Source organism: Stenella coeruleoalba (genome assembly GCF_951394435.1).
Source record: "Stenella coeruleoalba genome assembly, chromosome: 8".
NCBI classification, from domain to species: Eukaryota; Metazoa; Chordata; class Mammalia; order Artiodactyla; family Delphinidae; genus Stenella; species Stenella coeruleoalba.
The window spans coordinates 5,578,255-5,595,532 of record NC_137154.1 but is presented as its reverse complement, the minus strand read 5'-3'; the positions used below and the strand labels follow the sequence as shown (position 1 = coordinate 5,595,532).

The following is a 17,278-nucleotide window of genomic DNA, read 5'->3' as shown; positions in this document are numbered from 1 at the left end:
TTTGATGAAGGCAGGACGTGCTTGGTCGTGCTTGGTCGTATGGCCCCGGTGAAATAAGGCTTGGAAGGAAATCTGCATTTCCCTCCACACCCACACAGACCCTAGTAACTGAGTCGTGTATGTGTGAACAGCTGCCCCCCTCCACCCGCCCCGCACCCCAACACAGACACAGTTTCTCCACCTACCCTTCCCTGTCCCCCACAGAAGTCTTGCAGGTGGACTGCTTTTGGTGAATAGTTAGGTTCCTTTTCTACTCTTAAACAATTGCGGATCTTTCTGTGTAGTCTGTTTTGCTGAAAGTGGAAAGTCCCTGTTTGTGGACAGCTCAGTGCTCGCAGGCAGAGGAAATGGGCAGAGTCCTACTCCTCGGCAGTGCGAAGTGGGGGAGGGGAGCCATGCACTCCCTAGCACACATTTTGAATGGACCTGAATTTTTCACCCTGGGGAGATTAGGAGCCCGTACCAGAGCCTAGTCCCACGTGGCACTGCACCCCGCCTCTTCACCCCCACGCAGTGTGGTGCTAAGAGGAGGCTCCAGAATAGGGTGCCATAGCAACTCGAAGTAAATAAAACGTCTGCAAATGAAATCAGTTTGGGGGAGTGTGAGAGGCATCTGGAGCTTTGGCAAAGGGGATCATCGTGGAGGAGCTTCATGGGTATGAGTTAAAGGGTCTTTCTGAGTCCCAACTCTGGATTTGGAGCATGATCCTTAGGTTAAGGATGAAAAAACTTGGTAGAGAAATGCCTCATGCTTCAAAAAGTCCTGGTCTCTAGGCACAGACCCCACAGGGTTAGGAGAATTATTATTAAAAATGGCCCAGGCATGCTGGCCTGTCCAGGATCAAAGTTTACTTTTCCCTGAAACAGTTAATATCCTGTATACACCTAAAGCAACCAGAAAGAAATTGTGTAACTTGTCTTCTGGATTTGTGTTTTTTTGCAGTTGCCATTGCTTTAGGGCTCATGAGGTCAGATGAGGAGGGATTTCGTTCTGCTAGAAGGTTTGGGACTCAGAAATTTCTGTCTAAAACGTAAAAGATTTGTTTCAAAATAACACTCAACTAGTGTGACTCACTTGAGTGGCAGTTTCTTACTGTAGAATTGTACCTGAAGTCATTCAAACTAGATTGGCTAAAGTCATGGGAACTATTGCCCCTAAGGTAGTTCCTGCTCCCCTTTATGGGAATAAAGGCAAATAACTCTGTGTGTGTGTGTGTGTGTGTGTGTGTGCGTGCGTGTGTGTGTGTGTGCGTGTGTGTGTGTGTGTGTGTGTGTGTGTGTAAGAGAGAGAGAGAGAGAGATTTGAGATTGAGATTTCTGTAATCAGCCTTAGAAGAACACAGCCCGGGGTTGAATCAAGACATTAAGACCCTGCTGTTCATATTATTAATTCAGTATTAGCCAATCCTTTTTTTTTTGCCACTTCGCCGATAACATCTGCGAAATGAAGGCAATATTTAAATACATGATAATACTCGTTAACTGGTGTAGAAGAGTAATGGGATGAGGTAAAGTTTTACTGTCATATATAGAACTGTGTGACAACACTTGTCACAGTGGTAGCATAAGTGGTTACAGTAAGTACACAAGTATGGGGTTGGAAGCAAAGGTAAATTTGAAGTCTTGATAGTACTGCACTCGTTTGAGTTCTTTTCCATCTTCGATTTCTTTTGCAGTGAGTCTCTCTCTATATGAAGGGAAAATATGGACAGTTGCCAGCCTGCCCTTCACCTTGGTGCTTAGGGGGACTGAGGCTAAGTCTGGATGCTGTTAGGAGTGGTTGGCTCTCTGTTCACTATGTCCTTTTTTCCCCTCTTCTCTCCTGTCTTACCCTTAGATTTTGCTGGAGGAGCTTGCCAACAGTGATCCCAAGTTAGCCCTCACTGGAGTCCCTATTGTACAGTGGCCGAAAAGGGATAAGGTAAGAAATTATTCTTCAGGCTGCTGAAACATTTTGCTGGCTAACCATTACTGTTACTGGAAGAAAAAGAACAACTAGAGGCAGACAGCTTTGGTTGCATTAGTGTGAACTGACAGAAAATCATTACTCAGTTCTGTTTTGCCTCTTAAGTCAGGATAATTGGCTATCTTTGGAGGTGACTCTCTTAACGGAACTGTCAAACTAGGAGACCTGCCTCCAGGTTCAGATGCCAAGAATGGATCAGTTCCTATCCTTCTGGCCCAGTGACTCAATTATTTTCATACATCTGATGTAAAACTAGTTAAAATAATTGTATATACATTTAAAAGGCTAGATGTCTATATTGGAGTGAGACCACACTCTCAAGTTTCCCCTTAATTTGGACTTTTCAGTATTGAATTGAAAAGAGAGGAAAGCAGTTACCCATTAGTTAGTAAATTGTCAGTTATGAATTTTCATGCCTCTTCAGTCAGGTCCTGTATAGTTTTTTCCCATATTGTCCTTTGTCAAGGTCAGTGATAGCATTCTGATCCTGGTCGTGAGTCTGGCAAATAAATTAGGCCCTTCTTTGGTTCCCTAGCTAAAACTTGCAGAGCCATCACATTCCAGGAACGTTTAGGCAGAATATAAAGGTGTGTATCTAAAAGATGTCTTTGAAGAAGACTTCCTCCTTCCTAAGTAGTGTCATCCCACTTGGCTCATGCATGGCCACATGGGACTGCCTCAGAACAGCATTTCTGGCCCTGGCTGTTGAGTGTTCTGTGTCAGAAAAGTACTTAAGGCACAGTGGGAAATTAAAGAAGTGGAAGACATAGTCCTTGTTCTTGAAAAGATAACCAGCAGGGTAAAATACAAGTGCTAAAATTATAAACATATACCTTAGAGATTTATTCCGCCCTTACCTATTATTGGAGTGTCTCCTGTGTACCAGGTTGTAGGCTTGGATTTGGAATAATAAAGAACAAGACTTGTCTCACCCTCAAGTAGTTTACTGTCTTCTTCAGGAATGTATTCTGAGTAGTAATATTCAGGATAAGGAAATATTAGAGTGCCCCTGGAATGACTTTGGTACATAGAAAGCTTCAGGGAAGGGTAGCTTAGCAGAGTGAGAGGGTTGGGGCTGAAGTAGTCTGAAGGGATTAGCAAACTTTTTCCATAAAGATAATGTGTAGGTAATAAATATAATAAATAAAGATAATTTTTTTAGGTTTTGCAGGCCATACAGTCTGTTGCAGCTTCTCAGTTCTGCCACTGTGCTTGAAAGCACCCATGGACAAAACATAAACAACGGAACATGGTTTTGTTCCAATAAAATTTTATTTACAAAAACAGGCAGTGGGCGGTTTGCCCTCTGGCCATAGTTTGCCAAGCCGTGTAGTGATCTACCCCCTCCAGTCCTTAAAACTACCTGATATGTTTGACCTCACTGCTTTCTCTTTCTAGCTTAAATTCCCGACCCGGCCAAAGGTGCGGGTTCCTACCATCCCCATCACAAAGCCTCACACTATGAAACCAGCTCCACGGTTAACACCTGTGAGGCCAGCTGCTGCCTCCCCCATAGTGTCAGGAGCCAGGCGGAGACGAGTGCGATGTCGAAAATGCAAAGCCTGTGTGCAAGGAGAGTGTGGTGTCTGCCACTACTGCAGGGACATGAAGAAGTTTGGGGGCCCTGGTCGCATGAAGCAGTCCTGTGTTCTCCGGCAGTGCTTGGCAGTGAGTGATCTGCTGGGTAAAGAATATGGGGGAGGGGGGGTGGTACCAGGGGACCGAAATACACACAGTGTAGACTTCAGAGTTGGGAAGACAAGGTTTTGCTCTCTTTATGGCTTTCTTCATTTTGTCCCTTTTTTCTCTAGGTTTAGAAAGAAGGTATCTAATATTTAAAATAATCGAATTTAATCTTTCAGCCTTAGGCAGTTTTCAACTGAGGGACCAGCACTTGAAGGGCAAATCACTGCTGTCTGTCCCCTCTTTAAGTGGATTAGAAAGGAAGGACCTGAGAGGCCAAGGACAGGCCAACTGAAAATAAACTGATCTCTTTTGGTCTCTTGTCCTCAGCTAGTTGACTCTCCCCATTTTCTTCCTTAGCCAATTTTCCTGCCAAAACCTCTCTTCTCACCACCCAGTCTCTGTGCTCTCTAAGTGTTTACTAGAGAATTACAGGAACCAAATCGTCCATCTTTGGTTAAAGGGAAGCTGAAATGATAAGGATCTAAGCCTGCTCTTTTCTTGGTTTCTGTCTTTGTCCTCTTGTAGCCCAGACTGCCTCACTCAGTCACGTGTTCCCTCTGTGGAGAGGTGGATCAAAATGAGGAGACACAGGACTTTGAGAAGAAACTCATGGAATGCTGTGTCTGCAACGAGATTGTTCATCCTGGCTGCCTCCAGGTGAGGAGAGGCCTAAGGGGCCCATGAGGTCTCCGCTTATAGAATGTCTAAAGATACTGAGTGGAGCAGAGGAAAGTGGAACATCTGTCATGAGAGGCTGGCAGCATCCCTACTGTGGGCCATCAGCTGTGGGTCATGTAGTGGTCTAACATCTGCTCTTGATTCAGTGTCTGTATTCAATGTCAGGCACTGTGCTAGACCCTGAGGATAAACCGGTACACAAAATAGTCCTGGTTCCTACCCTCATGGAGCTTACAGTCTGGCCTCTGGTGGGTATGTTTGGAGTCCCCAGGCCATCGTGGCATAGCCTAGTCTGTTTTGGAATGCCTCATGCCTTTAAGTGCCTCTGTTACATACTTCATTTTATCTCTGGATATTAGTTCCTGAAAGATGGTGAGAGTAATACTGTCAGCTAATATTTAATGTGTGTTCAGTCTGTATCAGGCTCGGTGCACACCCGGAGAGCTTTAAAAAAAAAAAAAAATAGTAACAGGAATTCCCTGGTGGTCCAGTGGTCAAGACTCCGTACTTTCATTGCCGAGGGTCTGGGTTCAATCCCTGGTCAGGGAACTAACTAAGATCCCGCAAGCCGCACAGCACAGCCAAAAAAAAGTAGTTAGAAGGTTCAAAAAAAAGAAGGTTCAGACCTCAACCTCAGAGGTTGAGTCAACTCTTCTGTCATGGACTCTGGGCCCAGGCGTGTTCAAAAGCTCCCCAAGTGATTCTAATGTGCAGCCGGAGTGAAGAAGCACTCTTTTACATATACTCCCTTGTCTAATCTTTAAGACAGCCCTGTGAAGTTGGGTCTGACCTGTTTCTTCTTTAAGTTTTCTTTAAATCTAAAATGCATTGGTGCTGGTACTTTCTTGGTCTTCCTGAAGGTGTCAACTATGTCATGACTGCCACCTGGCTGACAGTGATTATAAGACACTGTTAATTGTGAGAAGCAGCCCAGTTTCAGAAGATTCAAACGTGAAAATATGCATCTTAGAGTTGATAAAATAAGGTATTATCTTCATGATGATGACAATGGTTAATACAAAGTGTTTACTACATGCCAGGCATTTTTCTAAACATTTTACGTAGTACATAATTCATTTAATCCTTACCACTACCCTGTAAAATGGGTATTGTTATTTATCCTCACTTAACAGTTGAGTCACAGAGACCCCAAACCATAACTAAGTCTTAACCATTATGCCCCACTGTCAAGATCACACTGGCACTGTTTCTGTGTGTCCAGTTCGTTTTACAAAGTGGCATGAGACCCTCAGGAGAATGTATGTGTCAGGGGAAGAGACCCCAGATTGACCCAGACTCTTGGGAATCTTCTCTTGGAGTCTAAACTTGATCAGGTAACCAAGAGTGAGGATGGCCAGTTTCCCACTGTCTGGGAGTGAGGCCAGATGGTTCTCTATCTTTCTCCCCTGTGGACCAGTGTGTTTAAGAGTGGGTAACTCTTCCCAACCATGTGGCTGTGTTATTGTTTGATAAAGGAAACTTAAGAGACAGGTTGGGTTTTGTCTGTTTTTTAAATGAGACAGATTTTTAACATCGTTATCTGCTTACAGATGGATGGAGAGGGTTTGCTTAACGAGGAATTGCCAAATTGCTGGGAGTGTCCAAAGTGCTACCAGGAGGACAGCTCAGAGAAAACCCAGGTAAGGGAACTTTCTCCAATCTTGCACTGTGAGAAGGAAGGAAGCATCAAGCTCAGGATAACGTTTGCCTTTGCATCTTTATTTGCAAGATTATTTTTTATTCTGTTTTGTTTGCTATCTTTTTTTTTCCTTTGGTTAATTATATTTCTTTTGAGTTTTAAATTTTGTGGGTTTTTTTACTATTGAATATTGTTGGGGGTCTTGGGGGTCTGCAAATTCCTGAGGTTCTTTTACACTTTGGGGCCCTTGAAAAAGAGGAGCCACAGCTGGGCTGTTTGAAGAGGGAAATGAGGTGAGCTTGGGCTGCTCATGAGGAATGAAACTTGAGGGGAGGCAGTGACCCGAGTCAGCTGGTAAATACGGTGGTATACTGGAGTTTCCAGTTAGGCAGGTTTACATTTTTGTCATCTTCACCTTTGTGGCAGAAAACCCTGCCCTCGTGCCCAATTGTGTCCTACAGAGGCCGTCCCTCCTCTGGAGGGGATCAGTGCCATGACCTTGGCCCCAGGCTACTACTGTTGCTGGTCCAGTGGTCACCAGTAATGTCAAAGGACCAAAAAGACGCTGGTTACTCCAGCCAGGAAGGCAAGACCTGTTAAGGGCACATACAGAGGAGGCCGTTGGCTTCGTGTCAGTCATCCATGCCCTGGTGGATGATTCCAGGTACCCTGCGCAGGAGTAGGGACACGTTTCCTTGTTTTCTTTCTCTTTCTTCCCACTTAGGCACTGAGGTCATTGAATTTTCAGTCTAAATATCTTTGAGGGCAAAGATTTCTGGAGTTGACTAGTGCTAAAGTTCTCCTTATTCCAAGTTCTTATACTAGCAGCAAGTTCTTCTAGTAATAGCTTTTACATGTGTCTTCACTGGTGGTGGTGGTGGTGGTGGTGGGCGTGGTGGTGGTGGGCGCTTGCTGTAGCAGATGGATTGGCAGATACTTTAATATTACCTTCTAATGCATTGTAAAAGCCAGCACCCAAAAGTTGGTCATTCTCTTCCAACCATAGTGATCTAAGAAAATAAGGAGAAAAGGGAGCAGAATTGTTGCATAGGGACACAAAATGTCTCCTTAAAGCAAATCTGAACTACTGCTGTGATACCTAGTGGAGCACATTGGTTAGGCTTCATTGCAGCATAGCCAAGGTGGGCTTCAGGAAGGGACAAGTGACCGGTAAGCACAAGTGGCAGAGGGTGAGGTTGTGCTTTTTTTGTGAGATGTTGGCTTCACCAAACTTGAATTCCTCATTTTCATCCTGAGGAGATTCCTCTGGGAGCAGTGCAGTTTCTCGTTCTCAGCATAATCTCTCACCTGTGGTTGGTCTCCCGGGACAGCGTGAGGCACTGAGTGGAAGAAGCAGCCTGGTAGGGTCGAGCTTAGACCCTGGTAGAGCTAAAAGTCAGTAGTGTTTACTGCTATCACAATCAACATCCTAGTTCAAATATATATGTAGGCTGCTTTTCTTCCAACAGAAGCATCTCTTGGGTGTTTAAAATGGTCAGATGGCATAGGGGTAGAGTTGTGGCCTCTTTAAAGGATTTCTTTACCCAGGGAATTATAACCAAAAAATTGGGACAAGAGCTGAATAGGGCAGGCTATGGAATCATGCAGCCCAAATTTGGATCCCACTCCTCTGTACTTGGACACAGACCTTTCTGTCACAGGTAGATTTCCCAAGTGACCTATTTCGAGGGTTTTGCTCTGTAATCAGCTTTCTCCAGCACAGACGTGAGCTCAGTTGCTGATCCTGGCAGAGTCTAGATTGCAGACGGAGGAGATGACCACCCTGCAGCAGGTAGAGATCCCTTTCCCCGTAGAAAAGCAGTGGCCTGCCTTCTCGCTAGTCCTCTGAGAGCAACAGTGAGGTTGACCCTGTAAGTGTAGAGGGTTTTGAAGAAATGAGGCACTGATGTGGCGTTTGGGGGCCTGTTTTGCAGAAGCGGAAAATGGAAGAGAGTGACGAAGAATCCGTGCAAGCCAAAGTCCTGCGGCCCCTGCGGAGCTGCGACGAGCCCCTCACGCCCCCACCTCACTCGCCCACCTCCATGCTGCAGCTCATCCACGACCCGGCCTCCCCCCGGGGCGTGGTGACTCGTTCATCCCCTGGGGCCGGCCCCAGCGACCACCACAGTGCCAGCCGCGATGAGCGCTTCAAACGGCGGCAGTTGCTGCGGCTGCAGGCCACAGAGCGCACCATGGTACGGGAAAAGGAGAACAACCCCAGCGGCAAAAAGGAGCTGTCTGAAGTTGAGAAAGCCAAGATCCGGGGATCGTACCTCACTGTCACGCTACAGAGGCCCACCAAAGAGCTCCACGGGACATCCATTGTGCCCAAGCTGCAGGCCATCACGGCCTCCTCTGCCAACCTTCGCCATTCCCCCCGTGTGCTAGTGCAGCACTGCCCAGCCCGAACCCCCCAGCGTGGGGATGAGGAGGGGCTGGGGGGAGAGGAGGAGGAAGAGGAGGAGGAGGAGGAGGAAGATGACAGTGCAGAGGAGGGGGGTGCAGCCAGGCTGAATGGCCGGGGCAGTTGGGCTCAGGATGGAGACGAAAGCTGGATGCAGCGGGAGGTCTGGATGTCTGTCTTCCGCTACCTCAGCCGCAGAGAACTTTGTGAATGTATGCGAGTGTGCAAGACGTGGTATAAATGGTGAGCAGGGATACAGGGATCAGGAATAGGGGTACGGGAGTAGGTGGCAGGTTTCCATATGAGAACAGCATGTGTCTTGGCATCTGGAGGCTTGTCGGGTCCTAAAGGATTAAATCAACCCAGTCTGTTCCCCAGACGGTGGGTCCTGTTAAATATGTGGCCAGTTGTGCCTGCAGGTGTCATTGGGGAAATTTGGCCCTTTGCATCCTCTCCCTGCTACTTTCCCATCTCTCTTTACTGGACTTAAGGATGGATTTGTACATTTGGGCCTGGGGGATGGATTTGTAGTTTGTGCTAAAACTTCAGAGTCATAATCCCCCTACCCCCCAGTCAACTGAACTTGTTATACATTTGTTGAGAGCCTGTGATATGCCAGTCACTCTCCTGGTGCTGGTGACACAGATGACTGCTGTTAAGCGCCTGCCTCAGTTATGTCTCCATCTAATGAGAGAGGTATACATGCTTTTAAAACACTTTGAAGGTGCTCACAGGCTCACAATTTGCCATAGTTTTAATTCTCATCCTCTAAACCTGGATCGGAATTCCTTTCTCCAGCAAGCAGTTCAGTGTTGAAGCTTCCTGAGACTTAGTTGTCCTTCTTAGTGAGACCTGCCATTTCTTCTCAAGTTAAACGTTAAGACAAGGGAGGGGGGGGATACCTAGAGGTGATAAAGATTTCCACTGGGCATTGTTTTCCTTTAAGCTCCTGGACCCTAGGACATATCCTTTATATCTGGGTCAAATCCCATTACAGTAGTTTTCAAAGTGTGATGCCTGGACCAGTGACATCACCTGGGACCTTGTTAGAAGTTCAGGTTTTCAGGGCCCATCTCAGACCTACTGAATCAGAACCTCGGGGGCGGGGCCAGGCAATCTGTTTTTAATAAATTCTCCACCAGGGGATTCTGATACACATTAAAGTTTGAGATCCCCTGCTCTATTGTAAGCAGCCTGTTTCTGCCATAGAAGTTTCATGTGCCATTGGTGAAGTTTTTTCAGTCTTTAAATAAAGACTCCATTCTTTGCAAACTTGAGTTTATTTCCCAAATCTGAATTAATATGTGATCTACCCAAATTCTCCTAATATTTCTCTTCGTAGGGCTAGTGGGCCTGCCTGGCTCTATCCCTCAGTTTCCAGGCCAAGCCACATAAGACTCGCATTATGTGCCGTCTCCTCTTCCCCTGCCAGCCAGACTCTGAGCCAGGCTGGGGAGCAGGAACTATAAAATATTAAACAGAAGCCTGCATGTTGCAGTGCTATTTGTGGCCTATGGACTTGTAGATTGCAGTGGAAGGGCAAGCCTCTCCTTTTCAGTTCTGGTCTGGACTGGCTAGAAAATGTAAAGATAGCACTGAAACCCAAGGGTGGTAGAGGACTCTCCAGGCCTGATTTTAATAAAGAGCCTCTTTCGACCTGATACAGTAATGGCTCTTTGTGGAGCTCAAGGCAAAATGAACTGTGGATGTGCCACGTAGCGCCCTGCGTCTCAGGCAGCTGGGAGACACTGTGATGAGGGAGAGAGTAGAGGGAAGCCTAGTAGCTTCCAGCAGTTAAGAAGTCAAAAAACTTTTTGATGTTCCCTTATATATACTTTGATGGGAGCCGTACCATTTTAATGCAAATGAGGGGTTATAGTATATTGTTTCACTGTGTGTCCCTAACAATTGTGCTGTGTTCTCAGCCCATCCAGAGTAAATCAGGGTGAACTGGTCAAGTAATCCCTATTCTCTGAGGCAAAAAATGACAGGGCATGATCCTTGTATGCATGTAGAAGAATCTAGAGAAGGTGAATCCTCCAGGTGCTCTGCTTTTCCCAGAAGCCTCCAGCAGCCTGTGATGAAGTTCCTCTGACAAGGGACATCAGGTATTGACAGCTAGTTCTCTTTCCTTCTGTCACAGGTGCTGCGACAAGAGACTTTGGACAAAAATTGACTTGAGTAGGTGTAAGGCTATTGTACCCCAGGCTCTCAGTGGCATCATCAAGAGGCAGCCAGTTAGCCTCGACCTCAGTTGGACCAACATCTCCAAAAAACAACTGACGTGGCTCGTCAATAGGCTGCCAGGTGAGCAGCCCTGCGCTGTCCTTCCAAGGGCAGGCAGGGAAAGCTGCGTTGTTGGCAGCGCTTCTTAGAATTGCTTTAGGGCAATTTAGGGCAGCAGTCTGTGCCATTGTTGCCTCTCTGCTTAGCAAGACACTTAGCCTGGGCCATCTTAACTGCCAGTCCCCACGGTGCCACTCTGGACTGGCAGGCCAATCACTGCAGTAGACGATGAAGAGAACGGGATCAGGTGCTGCTGCCAGCCCTGCAGGTCTGCTCAGCATAGCCACTGAAGAGGAAATTTGAGTAAGATGTTGCCTTGATCAGCCCCTTGTAAGGCCTTGTTCCCTTAAGCATTTTGAGGTCTTGGATAAAGAGGAAGTCACTCACACTTACATGACTCTGGTAGGAACTAAGCAGTCCATTTTACCACCAGAGTTAGATGTAATTTAGGAAAGCATAGGAGTCTTTGAGCTGGATTACTAGAGTAAGATTAGGACATGGTCCCTCTCTCCATTAGACTGGGCATCTGTTTACCTTGATCTGATCAGCTGGTAGTTGAGGCTTTGGATGGGCTGGTAGAGTGTATTATTGCGTGTCTGTTTCCTTCCATTGCAGGACTGAAAGACCTCCTCCTGGCAGGCTGCTCCTGGTCTGCAGTCTCTGCCCTCAGCACCTCCAGCTGCCCCCTTCTCAGGACCCTTGATCTTCGGTGGGCAGTAGGAATCAAGGACCCTCAAATTCGGGACTTGCTGACTCCACCGGCTGATAAACCAGGTGTGCTCTGGGCCTGATTTCTCTGTGCTCCTCTTGGGGTAGCTTTGTCTTTCAGCTGAACTTCATTCCCAGAAGCTAAGGTTCTGATGCTGTTGAAGAGTAGAAAAATGCAAATTGAAAACAGAGTGATGGACTGCGTACAAGTACAGGTTACCTGTTTATAGATAACTACCAACAAAGAAAGGAGTAAGTCCATTTTGTGGGTTAGTGGAGCTTGGGGCTTAGAGAATAAGCCCGAGGAAGCTCAGGAAGGCTTCATGGTTGAGGTGGAACATTGAAAGCTGTTTCCATGATTGTCTAGAAAAGTGCGGGAGTGTGGGAAGGAGAGGAGCATTCCACACATACCCCTTTGCTGTGTAAGTGAGGCACAGTCCAGCAGCTGGGAAGAAAGAAAACGTGTCTGGTTTCCTAGAAACGGCCCCCACGCACTGCTCACTCCCTGAAGGGAAGCGTGTGGGCAGTTCTGCTTATTAACCCCTGCAGGGGGGCCTGGCCAGCAAGTAGCTGAAGCTGCCTGCAGCTTTGGAGCTGGACTAGAGTTGGGAATTTTGATCTAGGCCCTTCTCTTGCCTGTGCAGGTCAGGACAATCGCAGCAAGCTCCGGAACATGACTGACTTCCGGCTGGCGGGCCTTGACATCACAGATGCCACGCTTCGCCTCATCATCCGCCACATGCCCCTCCTGTCTCGACTCGACCTCAGTCACTGCAGCCACCTGACAGATCAGTCCTCCAATCTACTCACCGCTGTTGGGTCTTCCACTCGTTACTCCCTCACAGAGCTCAACATGGCAGGTATGGCGCTGTGATGTTTTGTGACAAACTGCCCCCTGCCTCCCAGAAGCCCAGCCCTCCTTGGAGCTTGACCGGTGGAACAGAAAGAACATGGTCTGTTGACTAAACCATGTTAATTTGTTTCCTGACATCTGGACAAGGACATGGAACTCTGTCCCTTTTGTAACTGATGGGAACTAAGGCCTCGAGCAGTTGTCAGGTGCCTAAGAGCACAGCCACCACCCAGCTGCAGTTTGGTGAGCCTTGCAGTGCAGGGAGTGCGGTGGCAGGGGGCCTTCAGAGGCCGCTGTGCTGATGGCGCTTCTGGTCTCTGAGCCAGGTAGTTATGGGAAAAAGGGGGCTTTTGTTTAGCATTTTGAAGGCAAGCTGGGAAATTGAGGCTCCTGTGGCTGTGTGTACATAGCATTGTCCTTGTGGTCACTTTCCCCACAGGTTGCAATAAATTGACAGACCAGACCCTGATCTACCTACGGCGCATCGCCAATGTCACCTTGATCGACCTTCGAGGATGCAAGCAGATCACCCGAAAAGCCTGCGAGCACTTCATCTCAGACTTGTCCATCAACAGTCTCTACTGCCTGTCTGACGAGAAGCTGATACAGAAGATCAGCTAAGACACACCCAGCCCAGACTGAACAGGAAACCGATCTTCCCCTGACTCCCCAGCCAGGAGAGCCTCTCTCCCCGACCCTGCACGGGCTCTGAGGCCAGCGTCACACTCCCTCTCTGCTCTCCTGTCCCTTGAGCCCTTCCCTTACAGCCGGGGCAGAGAGGGTGGTGGACACCAGGCTTACCTGCCTGCTTCTCTCCCTCCTAAGGAGAAGGGGGTAGCAAATTGATCTGAGGGGAAAGCACAGGCTGTGTGCTGTCACAGTGCCTGCTCGCTTGCTCACCCACTCGCTCACTCGCCTGCCAGGAGGCTGGGCTCTCAGTTTGGGGTGTCTGTGCAACCGTCATCTGCACTGGGCCCTGGGGTCCTCCTCCCCATCCATGGTCCCCAGCAGTGCCTGGTTCTGAGCAAACTCCCAGGGAAGAAAGTGGCCCTATCTCCGTGGCCAGGTTCTCCTTATGGTGTCCAGTGCGTGTCTCTCCTCCATCACACTCTCCCGGCTTATGCAGGAGGGGCCAGCAGCCCCAGGAATGCCAGCCCCATGCAGATCACACTGGTGCTGTTGAGGTGTCTGAAACCTCTTGTTGTGTCTGTGCTCTCCCTCCTCTCCTCTCCTTTAGCTTGATCCCGTCCGATGCTCGTGGTAGTTCACATAATGAGGTTCCCCCAGCCCAGACTTGCCTGCTAGTTTCTGTGAAGTCCTTGTTGCACTTATTGGGGTTGAGGCTCTTCAGAGGAGCTGGAACTGTCTACCCCAGGGACACCCCCATTTTATTGCTTTCCAGGCAGATTCTGGGACAGGCACCATCTCCCCATTCCTTCCTTCTTCAGCCTGCCCTGCCCTTTTCCACACTTACCTTATTCCCACCTGAATAGGGCTTTCCCAGGATGCGTGTCCTCAGAGGGAGCAGCCTATCTCCCCCAGCTGGGGGGGATCAGAGAACTAGGCCAAGTCCCCACCTGCCTCCCAGCAGGCTCCGGGCCTCAGGTGTCCCGTAGCCACCAGAGCCCAGGCCTGTGTCTAGCCCCAGTGGCTCACTGATCTGGCACCTTTGGAGGGGTGGGAGGTCCTGCTTAGAAGCCAGTCACCTGCCCTCTGCCTGCAGCCATGGAAGGGGGTGTGCATGTGCCTCTGTGTGTGTGGCTGAGTGTAGTAAGCGTGTGTGTGGAGGGAAGGAGGGGAGCGTGGTATCTCCCACTCCACCGCCCTGTGTCGAGCCCCATCAGCTGCCCCCTCTTACTTTGCATTGAACGGCCTGTCCAAAGATCCTCTCTCTAGGGCAGCAGAGAGCTTTTTGCACTTTAAAAAAAAAAAAAAAAAATGGAAAGAAAGGTCGGAATTTCTTTTGGGTCAATATTTAAGTGTGTGAGGAGATGCTCAGTAGCAGCAGCCTGTGGCAAGAGCTTATAAATGATAGACGCGGATTTGCACTCTGCTCCCCATCTGTAAGGATAGCGAGATAGCACAACCTTGCCCCACCTTCTCGTCCTCCAGCCCATCCCTTCCTGGCCCCTTTCCTGCAGCCCAGTCTCAGGCTCTCCTCCTCCTGAAGCCCTTTGGGGGAGGGGAAGGAGCCCAGGCACCAGGGGTCTGAAGTGTGAGCCACCCCAAGGAGAGACGCCACATGCACCCTTGCCACTTCCAAAGCAATAGAGGCAGAGGGGCTCCCTCTTTGCCACCTAGCCCAGCTTTGACCCTGGCATTGACTGGCCTCCTAAGAGAAAACTGGGTCTTGGGAGGGGGTGGCATTGTGTCTGTTTCTTCCAATCTGCTGATTCTCTTGGCTGCACCTCAGAAGCAGCAGTCTGCTCCCGTGACCCTCTGCCCCTTCCATTGGTCTCCAGGCCCCAGCCAACTGGGGCTGAAACTTTGAGGAAATGCCAGTGACTTATTCCAGAGTGCCTCAGTTAGGGGAACTTCTCTGTAAAGAACCCTGGGTATTGAGCAAAAACCTTATTAATATTATTGTTAATGACCTATAATTGGAAGCTTCCTGCCTTTTTTTGGTTGCTCCTGTGGAAAATACTGAAAAGATTACTTTGTTTTGTTTTCTTGTCTTTTTATAAAAGGGGAGGTGGAGAGACCCCTTCAGAGCAGGGATTGTGCCGGGAGAGTGCCTCTGACTTTGGGACGTTTCATCTACAGAAATTTCCAAGCTGATGGTTTGTTTTGGGTTTTGGTTTCTATTTTTGTTTTTGGTTTGGAAAAACAAGCATTTTTACCGCGCACGTAAATTGGTCAGCAGAAAAGGGAGCTCAGGAGTGGCAGCCAATGGACCTGTGCCCTTGCTGGGTTTTCCTTTTCTCTGGGACTGTGAGGGGGAAAATGGTTTTTAGAGGTGAGGGTTGGTCCATGTGGAGGAAAGAAAGTCTGTCTTTGGGGACAGAGGAACCTGGGAGTTCCGCCAAATTTCCTGCAATCTGCTCTTAGACACGGCCTTGCCAGGAGAGCTTGCCTTCCTCAGACCGCGGGACCAGACACCCTGCCTCCATCTTTCCGAGCACCGGGGCGAAAGACCACAAGGAAAGGAAGAAAATTTATATATATATATAATATAAAATCACTTGGTGATTAAAAAATAACTGCTCCATAAATAAAACTCCTAAAGTCACTATGTTTAAAGGGTTTGGTTGTGTTTTTGTTTTCGGAGAAATATTGTAAATATATATTTTTTGTTGCTGATTTAGAGTCAATCTCCAATGTTGTGCTAAAAAATTAAATTAAATGTAAGCATTAAGGGGACAAGTCATGCTATCTCAGTTGACACATTGGGGTTATTTTGGGCCAGGGAAGGAGGGAAGCTAGTTGGACTTTTGTTTTCTAAACGTTCTCCACTATTGGTTTTAGAAAGAGCAAGGACATCTTTCCTCTGACATGTGGGAATGGGAGATATTTGTGTAATAAAATTTTTAAAAGACAAAAAAAGAAATAGCCTCCAATGGGAAATATTTTGATTTGGTTTTTTTTTTTAATAAAAAGGTTTTAAAAACAACAACAACAACAACAACAAAACCTTTTCTGCCTTGGTGTGTGTGTGTGCGTCCATGTGAAAGAGGAAGAGTCAGAAGGTCCTGCAGGCTCTCGCCTCCCACTCCCCCCGCCCGCCCCCCGCCCCAGGCCCGCAGTTCCTGCTTCATCCCTGAGTTAGCAGCAGAACTGCTATGTGCCTCTACTACTTGTCTTGCCTTCCTTTTTTGAATGTCAAAAAGCAGCACTTGCTTATGGAAACACCAAAACATTTTACTTCATGAAGGGGAACTTTTTAGTAGATGTGAAAATTTAAGTATGAGGTTACTGGACCCCCACCCCTTCCTCACAAAGCAGTGCTTGGAGTGGCCCTACAGAGTCCTCAAGGAGAGCTGGAAAGGACCCCTGTGATGCTCTCCTGAGAGCAGGCCTGGGGATTTCTAATCTTGCCATCCTCGACAGCCATTAGCCGAGGCCAACCTCCAACCACTACAGCTGTAGAACAGGCCTCAAGGACAATGCTGTTCGAGGTCACTGCACAAGGTGTGTGTCAGGCAGGCTCCATTCGGCATTTGTCCCACTGTCCGGCTGCTTATTGAGTACAGGCTTCCAGCCTTTAGACGAATGTCTGACGTGCTGCCCTCAGCCCTGACTGCACCATCTCAGGAGAGCTGAAATCCCATCCGGGAGGTCTTGAGGAGGCTCTCATCACTACCGTCAGGGCATCTGGGGATCCCTGCCCATCCTACTCACCAAGCTGTTAAGGACCATCTCCAATTCTGCTGCACATTCTGGAAAAGCACAGGGTCCTGGACGGTGAGCTGGTTCCCAGTCCACTTCCTGAGGTTGGATGTGGATGTGGCCATGTTCCATGTTGCAGGGGAAGGCAGAGTGTCAATTTTGCCACCTAAATATCACAAGAGCCCATCGTCCACCTCTCGATGACCTCACGCCTACCACCCTAGGTGAAGCCAGCATTGTCCAGAACCTTGACCCCAGCAGGAGCCCTGAGGCTTCCCAGCCTCTAGGCCAGCCCCCTGTCCTCCATGTTGGCAGCCAGAACATTTCTCTTAGATTTGACTACTTCTCTATTTAAAACCCATTAGTGTGTCTGTCTCAGGATGAAGTCCAAGCTTCCTCACTCACCATCTGCCCCTCCTACTCCCCTCCACCCTCACAGCTAACTTCAGTGCCACCATCTCTGGGCCTTTGCTGTTCCCTTTGTTGGTACACCTTCCGTAGTTTACATGTTACTTCCTCTGGGAAGCCATCTCCCACCCTGCTCAAGACTGGATCATATGCTGCCGTAGTACCCTACTGGTTTTTAGGACTCCTTTAAAATCAGTCTCCCCAGCTAGCTGGGAAGCTCCACCAGGACAGGGATCAGACTGTGTTGCTCACCATGTCATCCCCAGCAGCTGGCGCAGAGCTTGGCACATAATAGATGCCCAAGCAACAGGGTTGAGTGTTCCC

At 48.3% G+C, this 17,278-nt stretch overlaps 1 protein-coding gene across 8 annotated transcripts in view; it reads left to right on the top strand.

The window, feature by feature from the left end:
• KDM2A (lysine demethylase 2A) overlaps positions 1–15,822 on the top strand; it is a 105,849-nt gene extending 90,027 nt beyond the window's left edge. For 7 of the 8 annotated variants that reach the window (XM_079930770.1, XM_079930773.1, XM_079930769.1 and 4 more), the window contains 9 exons: positions 1,838–1,921; positions 3,365–3,634; positions 4,178–4,309; positions 5,881–5,970; positions 7,904–8,616; positions 10,517–10,680; positions 11,275–11,433; positions 12,012–12,227; positions 12,660–15,822. In XM_079930770.1, the coding sequence (XP_079786896.1) occupies positions 1,838–1,921; positions 3,365–3,634; positions 4,178–4,309; positions 5,881–5,970; positions 7,904–8,616; positions 10,517–10,680; positions 11,275–11,433; positions 12,012–12,227; positions 12,660–12,841 (2,010 nt within the window). In that variant the 3' untranslated portion in view covers positions 12,842–15,822. The remainder of the gene's footprint in view (positions 1–1,837; positions 1,922–3,364; positions 3,635–4,177; positions 4,310–5,880; positions 5,971–7,903; positions 8,617–10,516; positions 10,681–11,274; positions 11,434–12,011; positions 12,228–12,659) is intronic. The other variant, XR_013829600.1, reaches the window with a different exon arrangement.
• Positions 15,823–17,278: the final 1,456 nt, after the last annotated feature.